Source organism: Lampris incognitus, chromosome 16, assembly GCF_029633865.1.
Source record: "Lampris incognitus isolate fLamInc1 chromosome 16, fLamInc1.hap2, whole genome shotgun sequence".
NCBI classification, from domain to species: domain Eukaryota; kingdom Metazoa; phylum Chordata; class Actinopteri; order Lampriformes; family Lampridae; genus Lampris; species Lampris incognitus.
In genome coordinates this window covers 43,511,950-43,532,105 of record NC_079226.1, presented here as the reverse complement: position 1 = coordinate 43,532,105, position 20,156 = coordinate 43,511,950, and the positions used below count along the sequence as shown (strand labels likewise).

General features: G+C 45.6%; 1 protein-coding gene across 1 annotated transcript in view; it reads right to left on the bottom strand.

The window, feature by feature from the left end:
* The window catches only part of tpo (thyroid peroxidase), a 57,279-nt gene that overhangs the window by 27,570 nt on the left and 9,553 nt on the right, over window positions 1-20,156 (bottom strand). Inside the window, exons 4-5 of the mRNA XM_056295468.1 lie at window positions 1,526-1,726; window positions 941-1,432 (exon numbers count right to left, since the gene is read on the bottom strand). Coding sequence (XP_056151443.1) covers window positions 941-1,432; window positions 1,526-1,726 — 693 coding nt within the window. The remainder of the gene's footprint in view (window positions 1-940; window positions 1,433-1,525; window positions 1,727-20,156) is intronic.

Genomic DNA, 20,156 nt, shown 5'->3' with positions numbered 1-20,156 from the left:
CGAATCCCCGTGTTACCTCCGGCTTGGTCGGGCGTCCCAACAGATGGAATTAGCTGTGTCTGTGGGATGGTAGCCAGATGTGGGTATGTGTCCTGGTCGCTACACTAGAGCCTCCTCTAGCTAACAGGGGTCCGACTAGTGCCAACAGTGCGGGACACACTGCAAAAACTAGGGTCACAGATGCTCACCAACAGCCCGACATCCGTCGGCCTGGTGTATCAGGGTCCTACGTGACCTCTTCAGTCTAAACTGACTACCGGTATCCCACCCTTATAAACAATACAGTGGCATAACAACCTAAACCAACAACCAGTTTGATATGCACACATGGATGTGACATTAACTAGAGTTTCGATGGCCATGTGTACTATTGACAGAGGATTGGGGAATGGTTGCGATCACAGCATTTTTTAAGATGGTGACAGATGTACTCTTAGCCCCCCCCCCCCCCACCTCGATTCAAGTATGGTCGTTCCCTCTTCACATAGATGGCCTCTTTGACTCCCTGTTCAAACCAGCATTCCTCAGCAGTACTTGTCGCCATCTTACAATGTTGTGATTGCAAACATTCCCTAATCCTCTGTGAATGGTACACACGACCACTGTAACGGCAGTTAATGGTCACACCCATATTTGCATATGAAACTGGTTGTTGGTTTGGGTCGTTATGCCACTGTATTATTTATCAGAGTGGGGACACCTGCAGTCAGCTGAGACTGAAGTGGTCACTTAGATGATGATGAAACGTTTCTCTCAATAAATGTTGTGTCCAGATGAACTGATTCAACCTTCTTTGATTTTCTTACCAGGATTATTGAGCATGCATCAAGACATTTAAATCACATTATCGATCGCCAATTTCAATTTAGTTGGGTTGGGGATGTGCGCAAAAGCCTTTTTATTATAGCAGGTTGACGCCGCAACAATTTCTTTGTCATACCTGATGCAGGGCTCCAATGATCTTGCGGGTCTCTTGGTATAGAGTCTCAGTACTCCAGTGGCCATTGAGACCTTTCAGTATTTCTGCAATCCGGTTGTGTTCTCTGATCCACAGGGTATGCAGGGAGGTCAGGGCCAGAGCCTCATTGACTCGACTGTCTCCAGCAGAAAAACACTCAACTCTCTCCCCGTGGTGATCCTGAAAGCAAGCTGATGGGGTAATAGGTACAAAAGGCAGGTATGGTCTGCCTTTTGGATCCTGGAAACGGTTGTTAACGGCCATTCGACCATCGGCGCCAGACAGGTTGCGGAGTGACCTCTGTAATTCTGGTGTGTGGCCGTATACAGCAGAGGCGTCAATGAACGACGTGATGGCATTCATCTGTTGCCTTTGTAGAACTTCTTTAATATTTGACCCAAAACTGGCAAAGCATGATGGTGAGGACCGATAAAAAGGCATGCAGCTTTTGCCACCCTCCAACACGTCATGTGACTGTAACAAAGAAAAAAATAAATTGTTGTATTTAGTTATTACAGACTGGTAGTTAGCAAGCAGACAGGAAAAGTTGTCGAGTTTTTAGTTTACCTGAATTGGGAAACAAGAATCTGTATTTTCACATGTACTCAGACAGTCCTGCCCTGTCACAAAAGCCCTTCTGCTGATGCTTTGAGGGGTGAAGGTTATGTCATGGTCAATGTACTGGCCCCATTCCACCAATAACTGAGAATAGGACTCATCTTTCCATTTAGAAGTGCTCTTCATTATTTGTTTGCTGACCTCCCATACCTGTTAACATATCAGAATTATTAGATATAATCAATAATAGCAAGGTTTGTGGAAGTTTTGCAAAACCATTTCACATGGTTACTTAACTGTAGATTTCTCCCAAAACAGCGGATTAGTGTCTAACATTCAGTGTTTTTGCTGTTTCATTATTAACAGGAAGGAAAATATCTCATTGAAAAGGCCCATCAGAGCATCTTTATGGCATCCTACCTCCTCTGGAAAAAAAATATCCAGTACAATGATGATGGAATAATGACATATGCTTGTTGAGGTAGAGAGGACCACATACTTGGCTCTGAAAACTGTAGGCTTTATTAATCTGACAAGCAACAAAATAACTAAAATGGTGGGCAGCTCTTTCCTCACCTCCTGAGAACAGTCTGTTTGAATAAATTTCCTTCTTTCTAGGTTTTCAGTCACAGTCAAATACACAGGCTCTTTTAGGCTCACACCGTCCAGTGTCAGCCTGCGGTCATGCGGCTCCAGGCTTTCTGGACTTGTCCCTGATGTCCTGAATAAACTCCCGGGGTTGATCCGCTCAGTCCCGTCCTCCACCAATACAGTGATTGTTCATGTGGGGACCGACAATGCAGCTCGTCAGCATTCTGAATTAACCTAAAATGATTTTATTGACCTTTTCAGCTTTTTAAGTACTTGTGGAAAGTCTGTTTTTAGCTCAGGTCCTATTCCAACACTGGTCCGTGGAACGGGGCCTTTCAGCAGACTCCTCAGACTGCACACATGGCTCATCTCCATCTACAGAGCTCACAATATTGGTTTTATTGACAATTTTCATCTGTTTTGGGATTGTCTTTCCTTCTTCAGATCTGACGGAGTCTACTCAAACAGGCTGGGTAGCCGGATGGCAGCGGCCCACCTGCAGCACGCCGTACAGTCCTCTCCACATGACTGACTGTTTACAGCCCGTGCTTCCATCCCTGAGCCTCCGCTTCCACCTGTGGTGGCACTCAACGGTACTGTTCCGCCCACTGGCTCCCTCTGCTGGCCTCATCTGTTATTGACCCTCTCGCCGGGATTTTCCCCCATACAGACTATTATTAGGCACCGTACTTCTCATCCACACGACTATCTAATCGCAGAAACAACAACAACCGAATATCTGGAGCAAATATCTGCACTTTGCGTCCGTTTTGGTTTTAATTCTGCTTTGACACCAAACAATTTTGGCCTCTTGAATGTGAGATCTCTTGGTAATAAGTCCTTTATCATTAATGATATTAATGTTTCTAATAATCTGGAATTTTTGTGATTACTGAGACATTGCTGTCCCCAGGGGACACTGTTCCCTGATTGAGGCTAACTCCCCTGATTTTGCATGTTTTCATATTCCCTGGCACTCTGATACAGTGTTTTTTTTTTTATAAATTAGGTCTTAAGTGCCATCCTGTTACTTTTGGTAATTTTATTTCATTTAAGCTTATATGTTTTTTAATCACTGGCCCTTCCCCTTTACTCTGCAGTTTAATTTACAGGTCCCCCAATTCATTTTATTTCTATCTCTTGAGTTTTGTGATCTATCTGTTGTCATGCCCAAATATGACAGGGTGCTTATTCTTGGTGATTTTAATATTCATGTGTGTTGTCCTTCCCATTCCCTGACTTCACCTTTTTTTCTTTTTCTTTTTTTGTTGATCATACAGACTCTTTTATTTTGGATCTTATAGACTCTTTTAACCCCATTCAATCTGTTACAGGGGCCACAAATTCCAAAGGCCACATCGTAGACCTTGTGCTCTCATCTGGTTTCTCTCTCTCGAGTCTTAAAGAGCGACTGACGTGCCCTTTCTGAACACACATTTTAACATTGGGAGTTTGAATCATAACTGAAAATATGTGTGGTTTTAAGAAGTCAAAGCTATTGGCTACTACCTTCCTGGGAGGGTGGGGCTTAGTACCGCTCGTCACTTGTTATTTACAAAAAATGTCAGATAGCGAGAGGGAGATCCTCTGCAAGGATTACAGTTTCGAGGAGGAGGATTCAGTGATACAAACAACTGTTAGATAGATGAAAGATATTTAGATAGATAGATAGAGAGATAGAGAGATAGATAGATAGATAGATAGATAGATAGATAGATAGATAGATAGATAGATAGATAGATAGATAGATAGATAGATAGATAGATAGATAGATAGATAGATAGATAGATAGCAATACGTCATTGCAAGATCGATAATAAAGTCTCAAGTCTCAGCAAAATAGCACCAACTGGAGCCAAGTAGCTAGCAGGAGGGGGTGAAAGAACGGCTTCTCCCAGACCCAGATTCGCCGTAACCGGTCACGGCCAGAGCGTCCACGGGGTAAGGTATTCATTAGGCCACCCTTACCCGAGGGATAGTGGGTGTAGATCGGTGTAGCGTTCAGGGACTCGTTGTTCTCCAGCGACCCCTCTGGCCCATCCGGGTGCCTGTAGCCAATCAACTGAAAGCATTCTCCCTACATCTCCTTCGCAGCCTGAGGGTAATGCAATCCATGCGAGGCTTCAGCGTGTAAAATGGCGAGAGCAGCCGACACGAGTTTGAAGGAAGCTGGTGTTACAACTACCTCCTTCCTGTGGAAACGTGAGCCAGGGGAGTTATTCGACAAGAGTTCCAGCCATATGCCACTGGGTTGATCGGGTGGGATAAGGGGAAAAACTAGAAATAAATTTAGAAAAAAGAACGGCTTCTCCGTGGTTTTATAGCATCTCGCTACGGACACACCCTATATGCAAATTGACTGGTGTCTCCGTATCCACCAGCACAGTTTGTCATTGGACACCATCTACAGTCAATCACAGGTCTCTCTCGAGTGGCTGCAGACGCGCTGCTTTGGCCACTAAATTTCTCCGTGGTCACATTCCAACTCGGAACATAGCCTATCAATAGGAATGTTCAGATTTTGATGTCAGTATCACTTTAAGAATGCAGGATCATCATACTTCTCTGAACTGATATCAAGAAGTAACCACAATCCTAAAGTTCTTTTAAGGGTAATTGATTCTGTTATTAATGGTCCCTCCACTTCTCTTTTGGAACCTGATGAGAAAAAATTTTCACTCATTTTGTGAACAAGATGGAGAATATCAGGTCCCAAATCCAGCCTGGCTCTTGCATTCGTTCCATTCCCCGTGTAAATTATGCCTCTTTTACCCAGTTTCAACCATTACAATTTCAGTGTTAGCGAGTACAGTCTGCAACATGTTAAAGAAAGCTGAATTAGTCCATCTGGACACAACGTTTATTGACAGAAACATTTCATCACTCATCTCAGGGACATCACGAGTGATGAAACCTTTCTGTTAATAAATGTTGTGTCGAGATGAACCGATTCAACTTTCTTTGAGATTTTACCTGGATTATTGAGCATGCATAAAGACATTTTGTCTCCAATATGAACTCCTCCTCCTGCATCTTAGACATCATTCCCACGAAGCTGCTCAAGGAGGTATTTTCAACCGTTATCCCATTACTCTGCAAATGGTTGATAATTTTCTAGCCTCTAGTTCTTTTCCAGACAGTTTTAAGCATGCTATTTTTCACCCATTGCTGAAGAAACAAAATTTAGATACCTTGTCCTTGAGTAACTAGAGGCCAATCTCCAAATTGCCTTTTTTATCTAAGGTTCTGGAGAGCGTAATTTCATCTCAACTGGTTTCTTTTATGAACACTAATACTCTTGTTAATTTTCTTTTTTTTAATTTTTGATGTACTCTATTGATCCCCGTAGGGGAATTATGCGCTGCATGTAACCCATTCTAACTGTGTAGCTAGGAGCAGTAGGCAGCCACCGTGCAGCACCTGGGGACCAACTCTAGTTCGTCCTGCCATGCCTTGGTCAAGGGCAAAGACAGGAGTATAACCCTAACATGCATGTCTTTTTTTGATGGTAGGGGAAACCGCAGCACCCGGAGAAAACCCACCGCAGACATGCGGAGCATATGCAAAATCCACACAGAGGACGACCTGAGATGACCCCCAAGGTTGGACAACCCTGGGGTTCGAACCCAGGACCTTCTTGCTGTGAGGCGACAGTGCTAACCACTGTGCCACCATGCTACCCAAATAGTTTCCAGTCTGGTTTTAGAGAACTTCATAACACTGAGCCCGAACCTCAGGCTGCATAAAATAGCCTCCAACAGACCTGCTGTGATAGAAGCATTCCCTCTGGAAGATCGTGCTAAGGATATCAAGGACCTCAGCCTTGTTACTGATGACCTTCCCCTTCAATGCAGCCTCGGAGTGTCCTGGAACACTGCCTCAGACACGTTCACATTCCAGGCCATGGATGAGAAGAAGCCCTGCACCCGTAGAGGGGTGCTGTCTATGGGGAACAGCCTATACGACACCTTTGGTCTCTTAGCCCCTGTCACAATACAAGGCAGGCTGCTCCTGAGGGACCTCTCCAAGTAAGCCAAATACTGGGACTCACCCCTTCCCAGAAGCATTGAAGCAGAGTGGACAAAGTGGAGAGACTCGCTAAAAGACCTACAGGAGCTCCAGATACCCCGCACCTATACGTCTTTCTCACCCTCTGGCACTGTACTCAGGGAGCTTTGTGTCTTCGCGAATGCCTCTACGAAGGCCATTGCAGCAGTAGTTTACCTGAAAGCCACCACTGAAGAGGGACAGACTGAGGTTGGCTTCATCTTTGGAAAAGCCAAGCTGGCACCCCAACCAGACCTCTTAATTCCTAGACTGGAATTGTGTGCAGCAGTACTTGCAGTCGAGATCGCAGAGTTGATCATCGAAGAGATGGACCTGGAGGTCCACCGCACCACATACTACTCAGACAGAAAGGTAGTCTTGGGGTACATTCATAGTCAAGAAAGGCGGTTCTATGTCTACATAAATAACAGAGTTCAGAGGATCCGGCAGTCCACATCTCCAGACCAATGGAGGCATGTTCCGTCTGACGACAATCCAGCTGACTATGGGTTTAGGTCTATCCCAGCAACTCTCCTGAGCAGCACGACATGGCTCTCTGGACCAGCCTTTCTTCGGAATCCATCGCCCCACTCTTTCGAACCCCAAGAGACGCTCAACCTCATCAACCCTGCCTCTGACTCCGATTTGCGCCCCGAGGTTGCTGTGAACCTCACCTTAGTCTCTCAAGACCTGTTGAACCCTAACCGCTTCGAGCCTTTCTCAAAGTGGACCACTCTCATCCCCACAGTCGCACACTTGATCCATATTGCTCGCTCCTTCACCCTGCCTGCCCAAGAGGGCAGCTGCTGTGGATGGCATATCTGTCAAAGAGGCCCCTCATAGGAGGAACTGGATAGAGCCAAGATCCTTGTGATGAAGAGCGTCCAACATGAGCACTATGCTGAAGAACTGAAGAACATAGCCTCCAAACAAAGTCTTCCCTCTCGGCGTAGTCTGCTGAAGCTAAACCCTATTGTCGATAACCATGGGCTCCTCAGAGTTGGAGGCCGCACAGCTCAGTCCAAGCTAGCAACTGAAGAAACGAGCCTCATCATCACCCCAGGTCGTCATCACCTCGCAAACCTGCTCGTGCGACATCACCACGAGGCCGTAAAACACCAAGAGAGGCACTTTACAGAGGGTGCCGTCAGAGCAGCTGGGCTGTGGTTGGTCAGAGCTAAAAGATGCATCAGCAGCCTTCTCTTCAAGTGCGTCACCTGCAAGAAGCTTCGCGGGAAGACAGAACACCAACAAATGGCAGATCTGCCTGCCAAGCGTCTCCAAGTAGCCCCTCTGTTCACCTATGTCGGTGTGGATGTCTTCAGACAATGGGACGTTACCTCATGTCGTACCAGAGAAGGACACGTCAAAAGCAAAACATGGGCTTTCATGTTCTCATGCATGTGCACAAGAGCTGTGCACATCGAAGTAATAGAGACTATGCGTGCCAGCAGTTTAATAAATGCCCTGAGAAGGTTCTTTGCTATCAGAGACCCAGCAAAACAAATATGCTCGGACCAAGGCACTAACTTCATCGGCGCCTGCAGGAACTCAAGATGGATAAACCAAGCTCCAGCTCAGAAATCGTGGAGAAGTATCTCCAGGGGCACAACTGTACCTGGTTATTCAACCCACCCCAGTTGTTAGGCTCGCGCACCAGAACCAGACCCGTGTGGCGAAACCCAAGGCAGACAGACACACGATGACAGTTCAAAACCCAAAGGCGATTTTATTGGGGGAGGGGAATAATAACAAGGAAGGGAGATAATAAATACTGCCACTAAATAATAACTGGAATAAAGTGGGGGGAATGTATGGTGCAAAAAACGTTCTGTTAGTGGGATGTGAATAAACTATGTGTGGTGTCCAGCGGTTTGTGTATATAACCATGTGTTAGTGTTTTTAGCCTATGTGTGGTGCGGTATGTAAATGACAAGGAGGTGTTGAATAATGTGCGTGCACCTGGCTAGCAAGTCCAGTCCATGATCCAAAAGGGTGAGTCAGAGTCCGATCCAGGTCCAGAGCAGGTCTTAAGGAAATCCGAGGAGAGGGTCATGGAAAGGTAACGTGAAGTCCGGTGAAGACGAGGCTGAGGCTTGAGCGTGGAGCGGGGAATTCACTGGGAGTCGCGGAGGAGGGTCACAGGGTTCAGTACGTCGAAGCACGGAGAGGCGTTCCGGAAGGCTTCTTATGGGGAGCGAGGAGTGGCCGGATTGCTGCTGGCGTGCTTGATTGTGATTGGAGACACCTGGCGCTGGATTGTGATGATGAACACCTGATGCGGTGCAGCGCTCGTCTCGAGCGCTCGGATGTCTCCGGCATCTCAGAGCGCACCGGGGAGGCGGTCCGAGACGGAGAGGGTGAGATCTCAGAGCGTGCCAGGGAGGCAGTCCCAGACGGAGGGTGAGACCACAACACCACTCTTCTCACATGGGGGGCAGATGGGAGCACATGATTGGAATCGCCCGTCGCATCCTCGACTGTATGCTCCCTCAAGGTGAATCATTGCATCTCAAACACAATGTCCTGACTACCCTCATGGCTGAGGTTACTGCAGTCATGAATGCTAGACCCCTCGTCCCAGTGTCCTCAGACCCACCGTCTCCTCTCATACTTACTCCAGCTATGCTCTTGACCCAGAAGACATGCGTTTCCCCTCCCCCTCCAGGTGACTTCGAGGCAGGAGATCTCTTCAGGGAAGAATCGAAACGGGTTCAGAGTCTAGCAGACATCTTTTGGAGCAGGTGGCGAAAGGAGTATCTCCACACACTTCAAAGTCGTCGCAAGTGGCAAGACAAGAGGCCCAAACACCAAATAGGAGACATCATCTTAATGAAGGACAGTCAGGCCAAAAGAAACCAGTGGCCTATGGCTATGGTTGTGAAGACGCTTCCAAGTCAGGACGGTGAGGAAAGTAGACATCAGAGTCGTCAATGAAGACACCCACAAAGTCTTCTCCCGCCTGTCATGTCTGGTTACCACGCCCCTCAGGGGGGAAGGGCATTGTGGGTACGCTCGTGCCAGTTCGCTCTCTAATAAAGCACGCCCAGCAAGAGACCGCAAATTCAATGTGTCGTCCAAGTTATTGAGATTAAATTCTGTATAAACTGCTTAATTCAGTCGTAAAGTAGAGATACAACATTTGCGACGAGGACTAACATGCATTAATTAGTTAAAAGAGTCAAGTTTAGCTAGTTAGTATGGAGAAATCCGGGATTCAAAATTTCGCATGCTACACAGAGCCAGTCATGTTAGGTTCCAGATGGAAGCGGTGGCTAACATCGTTCGAGCTATATGCTGACGGAAAAGGGCTCATCTTGGTTGACGATTCACCTGAAGCTACAAAGCAAAGGAGACGTGAACTATTACTAAATCTAGCTGGACCAGACGTTCAGGACGTTTTTTCAACTTAACCGGACACTGGTGATGCAACGGACTACAAGAAGGCGGTCAAGGCATTGAATGCATGCTTCGTGCCCCCAGTCAACACAGGCACGCATTTCAAAAAATGCACCAGAACCCAGGTGAGACAGTGCAGCAATTCGCTACATGCCTGAGACAGGCTGTGAGAGACTGTGGATATGGGGGAGATTCTGATAACCAAACAAGGGATGCTATTCTAAGTAAGGGAACATCGGAGTATGTGCGCAGGAAGCTGTTGGAAGAGGGTCGTGGGCTGACGCTAGCAGTAACACTGGACATACTAGCTGCTCGCTGTGAGAGCATCGAGGAGCAAATGGCTAACATGTCGTGCACATCGACCGGAGCTACCCCAGAGACTGTACACAGAGTTGACCATAAAGGGAAAAAGGGAAAGCACAGAACAAAAGGTAAACCGAACAGCGACAATAAAAATGACGGAAAGTGCCATAGATGTGGAAATTCTGATCACATTGGCCGAGATCCAAAATGCCCTGCACGCGGCCACACATGCCCCAAGTGTCCGAGTAAGGATCACTTTGCAAAGGTATGCCGCACTAAAGGCGAGAAAGAGAGAGTGAAACAAAACGTGGATGTAAGGTAGTAATGCAAATCCGCCACAGGGTGGCACTGTTACGCTGTATGTTCCCCTGGGAATGCCGCAAATGGCGATGTTTGTCCCTCTTGCAACACCGTACCCCTAGTTCTTGTCCCGGGCAAAAGGCCACGTTGATCACATGTTTTTTTGTTTCTTCTGCCGGAAGGTGAGCAGTGTTACTGGCGGTCTGCATTATCATAAAAATATTGATTTATATCCCACATATTGTCTAACTGTTTATTCTGTGGTGTTAATAGACAAGTTTGCTTATAACCTAGTTAAAGTTTGATGTCGAACATTGTATTTGGCAAGAGAAATGTGACAGAAAGTGTTGGCTAGCCTGTTGAGCATTAGCATGGCATATAACGCAGGATGCAGTATTATTTGAGCAGATTATCCATGGTTTTTTTGTTTAATTTTATGGGTAATAAGTGCCTCATTTAATTTATAATGGATGACATTTGCTTTGGTTTTGCCGTAAGGTAGCATTTTGATATGAGATGTTTTTATTTGCACATTTGCACTTTTTATTTTAATTTTATTGAGAAAGAAAGAAATGTTTTTTTTTTTATTCTTCTGCCGGAAGCTGTGAGTATGATGAGGCCAGCGGCCAGCTGATAGATGAGAGGTGAAGTGTAAGCGAGTGCCAATAAAGTGTCCAGGTCTCAGCCACGATCCCAAGCCTCCGCCTCCTTCCTTTTCCACGCAAACATCATACCACAACAAACACAACGCAGAGTCCCAGGGCGTGTAGGGAGACGACGGCCCAACGCAAAGTGCGGGTTACATGAACAATGTTGACGAACAGGAGGACTTTGCATTTGCCATTAATGACAATCACATGTCAGAGAGACTGAACTTTTGTGTGGGGGGAGTGAATAGGAAAATGCTCATTGACTCTGGCGCAACAAGCAATGTGATGGGAGAAAATGTGTGGGAAAAATTGAAAGCAGAACGCATTAAGTGTCATTCCTATGTCCCTATGACAGACAGGAAATTGTGCTCATATTGTTCCAGTGAGCCATTAACTGTCAAGGGTGCATTTACATGTGCTGTGTCAATAGGTAACAAAACTGAATGTGCAGAATTCATTGTAATCACGGGAAAAGGTGAACAACTGCTGGGAAAAGAAAGAGCGATGCGACTGGGCGTCCTGAGAAAAGGTGCCGACATTGCTGCCGTCACAGAGATGAAGCAAACACTCCAGCAGCAGTACCCTGAAGTGTTCAGTGGAGTTGGGAAACTGAAAACGAGACAGGTCAGTCTACACACTAACCCAGAGGTCAAACCAGTAGCCCAGCCACTCAGGCGAATTCCATTTAACCTCCGGGGGGCAGTAGAGTCCAGAATAAAGGAATTGGAGGATTTGGACATTATTGGACCAGTGAATGGGCCCACCCCGTGGGTGAATCCGGTCGTGATTGTCCCAAAACCCGGAAATGATGTTCGACTTTGCCTGGATATGAGACGGGCCAATGAGGCCATAGTGAGGGAACGCTTCCCAATCCCCACTGGGGATGAGCTACTCCAAGGGATGAATGGCTCAACCATATTCAGCAAGTTAGACTTGAAGTGGGGCTACCACCAACTCGAACTGACTCCTGAATTGCGTGAGATCACCACATTTGCTGTGCACAACGGCGTGTAGGGGTACAAAAGACTGTTGTTTGGTGTGTCATCCGCTAGTGAGCAATACCAGCACGAGATAGCCAGTGCCTTGGCTGGAATTGAAGGGGTTGAAAACATTTCTGATGATGTGATCATACACGCACGTGGCCAAGCCACGCACGATGAACGACTGCATGCAGTTATGGCAAGACTCAGAGAGACAGGATTGACACTAAATCCAGAGAAGTGTCAGTCAACATGGACAGACTAATTTTCATGGGAATTCTGTTGTCAGAGAAGGGCATCGGTCCAACAGAGGAGAGGGTGCGAGCTGTGACAGAAGCACGGGAGCCAGAGAGCGCCACGGAGGTGCGTAGCTTCCTTGGGCTAGTTGAATACAGCAGCAGATTTATCCCTCAGTTTGCAACCATATCAGAGCCACTGAGGCGCCTGACAAGGAAGGACACAGCATTCACATTCGGACCAGAACAGAAGCAAGCATTCAGTGCTCTGAAAGCAGCGCTCGCCAGAGCAACCACCCTGGCTTATTTTGACAAGGACGCGCCGACACAGGTAATAGCAGATGCAAGCCCTGTAGGATTAGGTGCAGTCCTGGTGCAGAAGCAGAAAGGAATCAACATTCCTGTGTGCTATGTCAGCCGTAGCCTGACAGACTGCGAACGGAGATACTCGCAGACAGAGCGAGAGGCACTAGGTCTAGTTTGGGCCTGTGAGAGACTTCATCCATACCTGTATGGGAGACAGTTTGACCTAGTCACAGATCATAAGCCATAAGAAGTGATCTATGGTCCCCGTTCCAAGCCCTGTGCGCAGATAGAACGATGGGTTCTTAGGCTACAGCCCTACGAATTCAAAATTGTCCATATAGCAGGGAAGAACAACGTCACTGACCCACTATCAAGACTCCTGTCGAGCAGTGTGAAACAGGCCAAGCATGAGCATGGAGCTGATGAGTATGTGAGGTTTGTGGCAGTGAACGCAACGCCAAGAGCACTCACCACCCGAGAAGTGGAGGAAGCATCTGCCGCTGACCCAGAGCTTCATGAGGTATGCGAAGCCATAGCGACTGGACACTTTGAAAAGTGCAAACCGTATGCTGTCATTGCAAGTGAGCTATGCACAGTGGGATATCTTGTTCTGAGAGGCATAGTGTTGCCACAGGCCTTGCAGACGCGAGCACTTGCACTAGCCCATGAAGGACATCTGGGTATCATGGGAACAAAGCAGCATCTCAGGACAAAAGTGTGGTGGCCTGGCATGGATAGGGCTGCGGAGAGACACTGTAAAGCCTGCCACGGATGTCAGATAGTGGTTAGACCTGACCCACCTGAACCGCTGAGACCCACACCGCTACCTGATGGACCCTGGCGGGATGTCGCCGTTGACCTACTGGGGCCTCACCCGTCTAACCACTCCATGTTAGTGGTAGTAGACTATTACAGCCGGCATTACGAATATGACGTCATGACCACCACCACATCAGAGAGGGTCATAGACAGTCTGGAGTCAATATTCAGTCGACATGGACTGCCAGTCACAATCAAGTCTGACAATGGACCTCAGTTCAGATCTGAACAATTTAGACCGTACTGCGAGGAAAACGGCATCACACACCAAAACCACACGGAAATATGCTCAGGCCAACGGAGAAGTTGAGCGTCAGAACGTGTCACTGCTGAAGAGGATTCGGATTGCTCAATCAGAGGGACTGGATTGGAAGAAAGAACTGAGAAAATATGTGACAATCTACAGGAGCATCCTCCATCCATCAACAGGTAAAAGCCCTGCTGAATTGCTTTTCAACAGAAAGATGAGAGGAAAGCTACCTGAACTGGTTGAAGGGAACACAGATCAGGAAGTGTGTGACCATGACACTGAGCAACAGGCTAAGAGTCAGCTGCATGCAGACACACACAGAGGAGCACAGCAGTCAGAGGTCAGTGTCGGTGATACTGTTCTCCTGAGACAGGACAAAACTGACAAGTTCTCCACCACATTCAACACCACACCGCACAAGAAACAAAGTGGTAGTGGAATCACCAACAGGAGCACGATATTCGAGAAACACCACCTTTGATAAGAGATACGAAGGAAATAGTCTGAAACAAGGCACATTTCAAGAAAAGGGGGAAATACAGGAAGCCGAGGATACAGAAATCAGAGAGGCAACAAAAGAACACACACATGCCACTAATACTCAGAGTCCACAAACCAAGCATGACTCTGGCATACAGATACAGGCAGGCATGCCAGACAGGCCGCAAAGGATCAAGCGAGCACCCAGTAGACTGTCTGACTAGGTTTTAAAGTGATGAGTGATTCTCACTAGTTAATGTGTTTGGAAGAAAAAGAGTTTCTACAATGCTTCTGATTTGACAATTACTGTACTATGGTTTAATATGCAATAGCTGCATTAATGTGAGTATAATCATCAGCTGTACTTTTTGGTTAATAAGCGTTTAATGCCAAGAAAAGGGGGGATGTCATGTCTGTGGTTACCACGCCCCTCAGGGGGGAAGGGCATTGTGGGTACGCTCGTGCCAGTTTGCTCTCTAATAAAGCGCGCCCAGCAAGAGACCGCAAATTCCATGTGTCGTCCAAGTTATTGAGATTAAATTCTGTATAAGCTGCTTAATTCGGTTGTAAAGTAGAGATACAACACCGCCCAGTCTCCAAAGTGGTCCTCTTGCTTTCTACAGATGACTGATTAGTAGTTCTGGGTTTATTTGGGCTCTTTAAAAGACCCCAGGCAGGGAGTGTTCTGGACTCTGTTAGTCATTGTTTAAGTTGAGACCTTTATCCTGTCGACGGACTTTTATTTTGAAGTACTTCCTTCGCGACCGGCAAATTGTAATCGGGAAGCGTTATACCGTCTTACCAGTGCATTGTGTGTGCAATGAAAGGTTATCCGCCATCCTTGATTAACGCAATGTTTGTAAGTATTTCAGTTCATGTGGCCTATATTTACTACAGCATTACAAAGTCTATCCCATTCATTTTTCATTTCATCTGTAGTATGTTATTCTGTGTTGGTTTGTGCTAGCTTACTATGTGTTAGCATGTTCCCTTTTGCTAGTCGTATGCTACGTTATACCATCTGTATATTGGGTACTTTACAGCTCTTATTTTGTGCATTGAGGCACTCCTATTTGTACTTTTGATATGTCTTATGTGTTCATATTGTGTACTTACTTTGTAGTACCTTCAATTTTGTAACTGTGGTGTTATATTGTGTTTGTATATTTCAGTTTCACCTTTTGGCAAGTAAACATCATAAACTTCACTCCGCCTCCTGAAATTATTGATTGCCGAAGAGTTTAGCTGACTGGATAGTTGGGTTATTGCTCAGATCCTCCAAGACCACTACAGACTGTAAATATTTAACTGGTAATTTAACAGCACTCAACATCTTAACCAAATAACGTAACAGTCGAGCAAACACTTATGGGATAATAGCCATTTTTCTTAAAGTTTTTCTTCAGCTTTGCTTGACTGACTTTATATTAAAAATTGTTGCTGTGGGGCCAAAGTTGATTGGATCTACCTGAAAACTCACATTAAGGTATACGCATTTTTACCATTTGTGGCACCACCTGTAGGTCAATTTTGAAATAACTATGCGGGCATGCTTTACTACCTCTACTACAGATATGGACAATGTTTTGTGAATACTGGACACACTTTCGATGAGTTGGGGTAACTTTGGCCACACACTTTGTCAAGAATACAGCACCTTGCAAAAGTATGCAACCCCCTTGACAGTCATCAGTAATTTCTGGATTATAAAAAATACTCACACATCTGTTCCTGAACAATATTATTGTTGTGAACCCATAAGCTCTAACAGATGTTCCAAAGGCAAAAATAAGTTATGTTTCACTGACTTTTTATTAATAAATTAAAAACGAAAATATAGTGCTTGCATAAGAAGTCAACCCCTTGTGCTCCGAAAGCTCCACTTTACACAAATAACAAATTATTCCACTCTATGTAAAGTTCATTAGCTGGGCGTGAACTCCATCAGAAAATGAAGACAAAGCAGCATAATACTGAAGTAAGAGACAAAGTGATTAAAATGCAGAAGGCAGGAAAGTGATACAAAACAATATCCAAGTGTTTGGATGTCCCACAGAACACTGTTGAATCCATTGTCAGAAAGTGGAAGCTGTATCACACCTCCCAGATGTTTTGTAGGACAGGCCGTTCCTCAGAGCCAAGTGTCCGAGCAAGACGTGGGCTGGTGAGGAAAGCCACAGATGATCCTGCAACTACTTTGAAGCCGCTCCAGAGGTCAGTGGCTGAAACTGGAGTAAATGTGCATGAGTCAACCATATCATGGCTCTCCATAAATCTGGCCTGTATGGGAGGGTGGCAAGAAAGAAGCTGTTGCTCAAAACGATGCATATAAAAGCACACTTAGAGTTTGCTAAAACATGAGAGACCCAGTTAGGATATGGGTAAAAGTTTTGTGGTCAGATGAGATGAAAGTTTAGCTTTTTGGCCAAAACTCAAAGTGTTATGTGTGGTGCAAACCTAACACTGCTCATGCCCTAAAAACACCCTCCCTACAGTGAAGCATGGTGGTGGCGGCATAAAGCTATGGGGTTGCTTTTCATCTGCAGGCACTGGGAACCTTGTTCACACTGAGGGAGGAATGGATGGAGCTAAATACAGGGAAATATTGGAAGAAAACCTGTTGCGGTCTGCCATAAAACTGAAGCTTGGGAGAAGGTTCACCTTCCAGCAGGACAATGATCCGAAGCACAAGGCTAAAGCAACAATGGCATGGCTCAGCAACAAAAAGGTGAACATTTTGGAGTGACCAGGTCAAAGCCCGGACCTCAACCCCATTGAAAATCTGTGTCACAGACTGAAAATCGCAGTCCAGAGGCACCATCCCACTAACCTGCGAGACCTGTACAAGTTCTGCCAAGAAGAATGGGCAAACATTACTCCTGAAGAATGTGCATAGCTTGTACATACTTAGCCCAAGAGAATCATGGCTGTTATTGCAGCAAATTGGTACTCTACAAAGTATTGATATGTGGGGGTTGAATACTTATGCAAGCTCTATATTCTAGTTTTTAATTTATTAATAAAAAGTCAGTGAAACATAACTTATTTTGTCTGTGAATGTTCTCATTCATCCAGGTCATGGTTATCCAAAGGAATTGAATCGAGTGCAACTGGACTTGGTATATATCCGTGAAGACGTTTCGCCTCTCATCCAAGAGGCTTCATCAGTTGGTCTAGTCAGAAAGGCACGAACTGATGAAGCCTCTTGGATGAGTGGCGAAACGTCTTCACGGATATATACGAAGTCCAGTTGCACTCGATTCAATTCCTTTGGATAGCTTATTTTGGCTTTAGGAACATGTGTTAGAGTTATGGGTTCACAACAATAATATTGTTCAGGAACAGATGTGTTAGTATCTTTTATAATCCAGAAATTAGCAATGACTGTCAAGGGGGTTGAATACTTTTGCAAGGCACTGTAGTCACAGAAAGGTGAACCAGTTCATCTGGACATAGCACTTATTGAGAGAAACATTTCATCACTCATCTACAGGACTTCTTCAGTCTCTACTGGCTGCAGGTATCCCCACCCTTATAAACACCACAGTAGCTTAACGACCGAGAACAATGATTGGTATAAAAATCATAGATAATAATAACAAAACAAGTTCAATCACATTATGTTTTTCTGAGAACACAAACAGCACCAACCTTTGCTCATTTTGATTAACACCTGCTCCTGCCCTGCCCCCCCCCCCGCCCCATGTGTTGCTGAACCACTGGAGCCATTCTGATAAATGCACATGCAAACAGCCGTCTTGATGCCGGTGCACGTGTGCAACATGGATGAATGCAGACAGCATGACTCAGTGCTGAGGGACTCCCCTCATCTGTGATCCACCTCTGTCCATCCCTTTCCCCCTGGCCGCACAATGCATTTATGAGTTATGTTTGCTCCCAACCGTTGTTTGAGCTTTACAATTTACAATTTCATTTAGCAGACACTTTTATCCAACGTGACGTACATCTGAGAGTTAATACAACACAAGCAAGGATCTAGTCAGGAGGCAAAAATGCAAGTAAGTATAAAAAAAACTAGGTTCAAGTCCGACAGGACATACAGTGAATCCGGAAAGTATTCACACCCCTTCACTTTCCCCACATTTTGTTATGTTACAGCCTTATTCCAACATGGATTAAATTCCTTTTTTTCTCATCAATCTACACACAATACCCCTAATGACAAAGCCAAAACGGTTTTGTAGAAATTTATTAAAAACAAAAAACTGAAATATTGCATGTACATAAGTATTCACACCCTTTACTCAGTACTTGGTTGAGGCACCCTTGGCAGCGATTACAGCCTCAAGTCTTCTTGGGTATGAAGCTACAAGCTTGGCACACCTATATTTGGGGTATTTCTCCCATTCTTCTCTGCAGATCCTCTCGAGCTCTGTAAGGTTAGATGGGGAGCGTCGCTGCACAGCTATTTTCAGTTCTTTCCAGAGATGTTCAATGGGTTTCACGTCTGGGCTCTGGCTGGGCCACTCAAGGACATTCACAGACTTGTCCCGAAGCCACTCCTTCGTTGTCTTGGCTGTGGGATTAGGGTCGTTGTTGTGTTGAAAGGTAAACCTTCACCCCAGTCTGAGGTCCTGAGCACTCTGGAGCAGGTTTTCATCAAGCATCTCGCTGTACTTTGCTCCATTCATCTTTCCCTTGATCCTGACTAGTCTCCCAGTTCCTGCCACTGAAAAACATCCCCACAGCATGATGCTGCCACCACCATGCTTCACTGTAGGGATGGTATTAGCAAGGTGATGAGTTGGCCTGGTTTCCTCCAGACGTGACGTTTGGTATTCAGGCCAAAGAGTTCAATCTTGGTTTCATCAGACCAGAGAATCTTGTTTCTCATGGTCAGAGAGTCCTTTAAGTGCTTTCTGGCAAACTCCAAGCGGGCTGTCATGTGCCTTTTACTGAGCAGAGGCTTCCGTCTGGCCACTCTACCATAAAGGCCTGATTGGTGGAGTGCTACAGAGATGGTTGTCCTTCTGGAAGGTTCTCCCATCTCCACAGAGGAACGCTGGAGCTCTGTCAGAGTGACCATCGGGTTCTTGGTCACCTCCCTGACCAAGGCCCTTCTCCCCCGATTGCTCAGTTTGGCTGGGCGGCCAGCTCTAGGAAGAGTCCTGGTGGATCCAAACTTCTTCCATTTACAAATGATGGAGACCACTGTGCTCTTCAGGACCTTCAAAGCTGTAGAAATTTTTTTGTACCCTTCCCCAAATCTGTGCCTCGATACAATCCTGTCTCGGAGGTCCACAGACAATTCCTTTGACTTCATGGCTTGGTTTCTGCTCTGACATGCACTGTCAACAGTGGGACCTTATATATAGACAGGTGTGTGCCTTTCCAAATCATGTCCAATCAATTGAATTTACTACAGCTGGACTCCAATCAAGATGCAGAAACATCTCAAGGATGATCAGTGGGAACAGGATGAACCTGAGCTCAATTTTGAGTGTCATAGCAAAGGGTGTGAATACTTATGTACAAGCAATATTTCAGCTTTTTATTTTTAATAAATTTGCAAAAATTTCTGCAAAACCTTTTTCACTTTGTCATTATGGGGTATTGTGTGTAGATTGATGAGAAAAAAAAGGAATTTAATCCATTTTGGAATAAGGCTGTAACATAACAAAATGTGGGAAAAGTGAAGGGGTGTGAATACTTTCCGGATGCACTGTAGCTGTCAACAAGCAGTGCACAAAGGCAAAGGTGCATAGAAGCGATTTAATTTTTTAATACCATCATGTGTGGAGGTGTTGGAGAAAGAGCTAGGTCTTTAGTTTCTTCTTAAAGATGGAGAGGGACTCAGTTGATCGAATGGAGTTTGGTAACTTGTTCCACCACCAGAGAACTGCAGAAGAGAAAAGTCTTTTCTACTTCCGGTGTGGGAAGATGGCTGCGCGAATTCACATGAGGCCACCGGCACAGTCCAACATCTCCACTCAGTATATGGGTGTATTGACAGCACTTCTGGATGATGTTTTCCCAGGTAGTTCTTGGCAGATTGCAGTGTTGTGAAGGTATGTTTTCTTCCCTCCAGATCCATGATAAAAGTGGTTGGATGTGGATCAGAAGGAAATGTACTTCTCTTAGTTTCTTTTTTAGTGGAAGAGAGGCTTCTCTCTTTTCATACAGACCTAAGCACATAACCCCTTCAAATCATAATACAGCTCAAAAGTCACTGTAGAGGGCCTTTATTCCATTCCACATATATGATTTTACTTTCGGACAAGTCAAAAGGACAGATTATAACAGCACTCTGAGCAGATT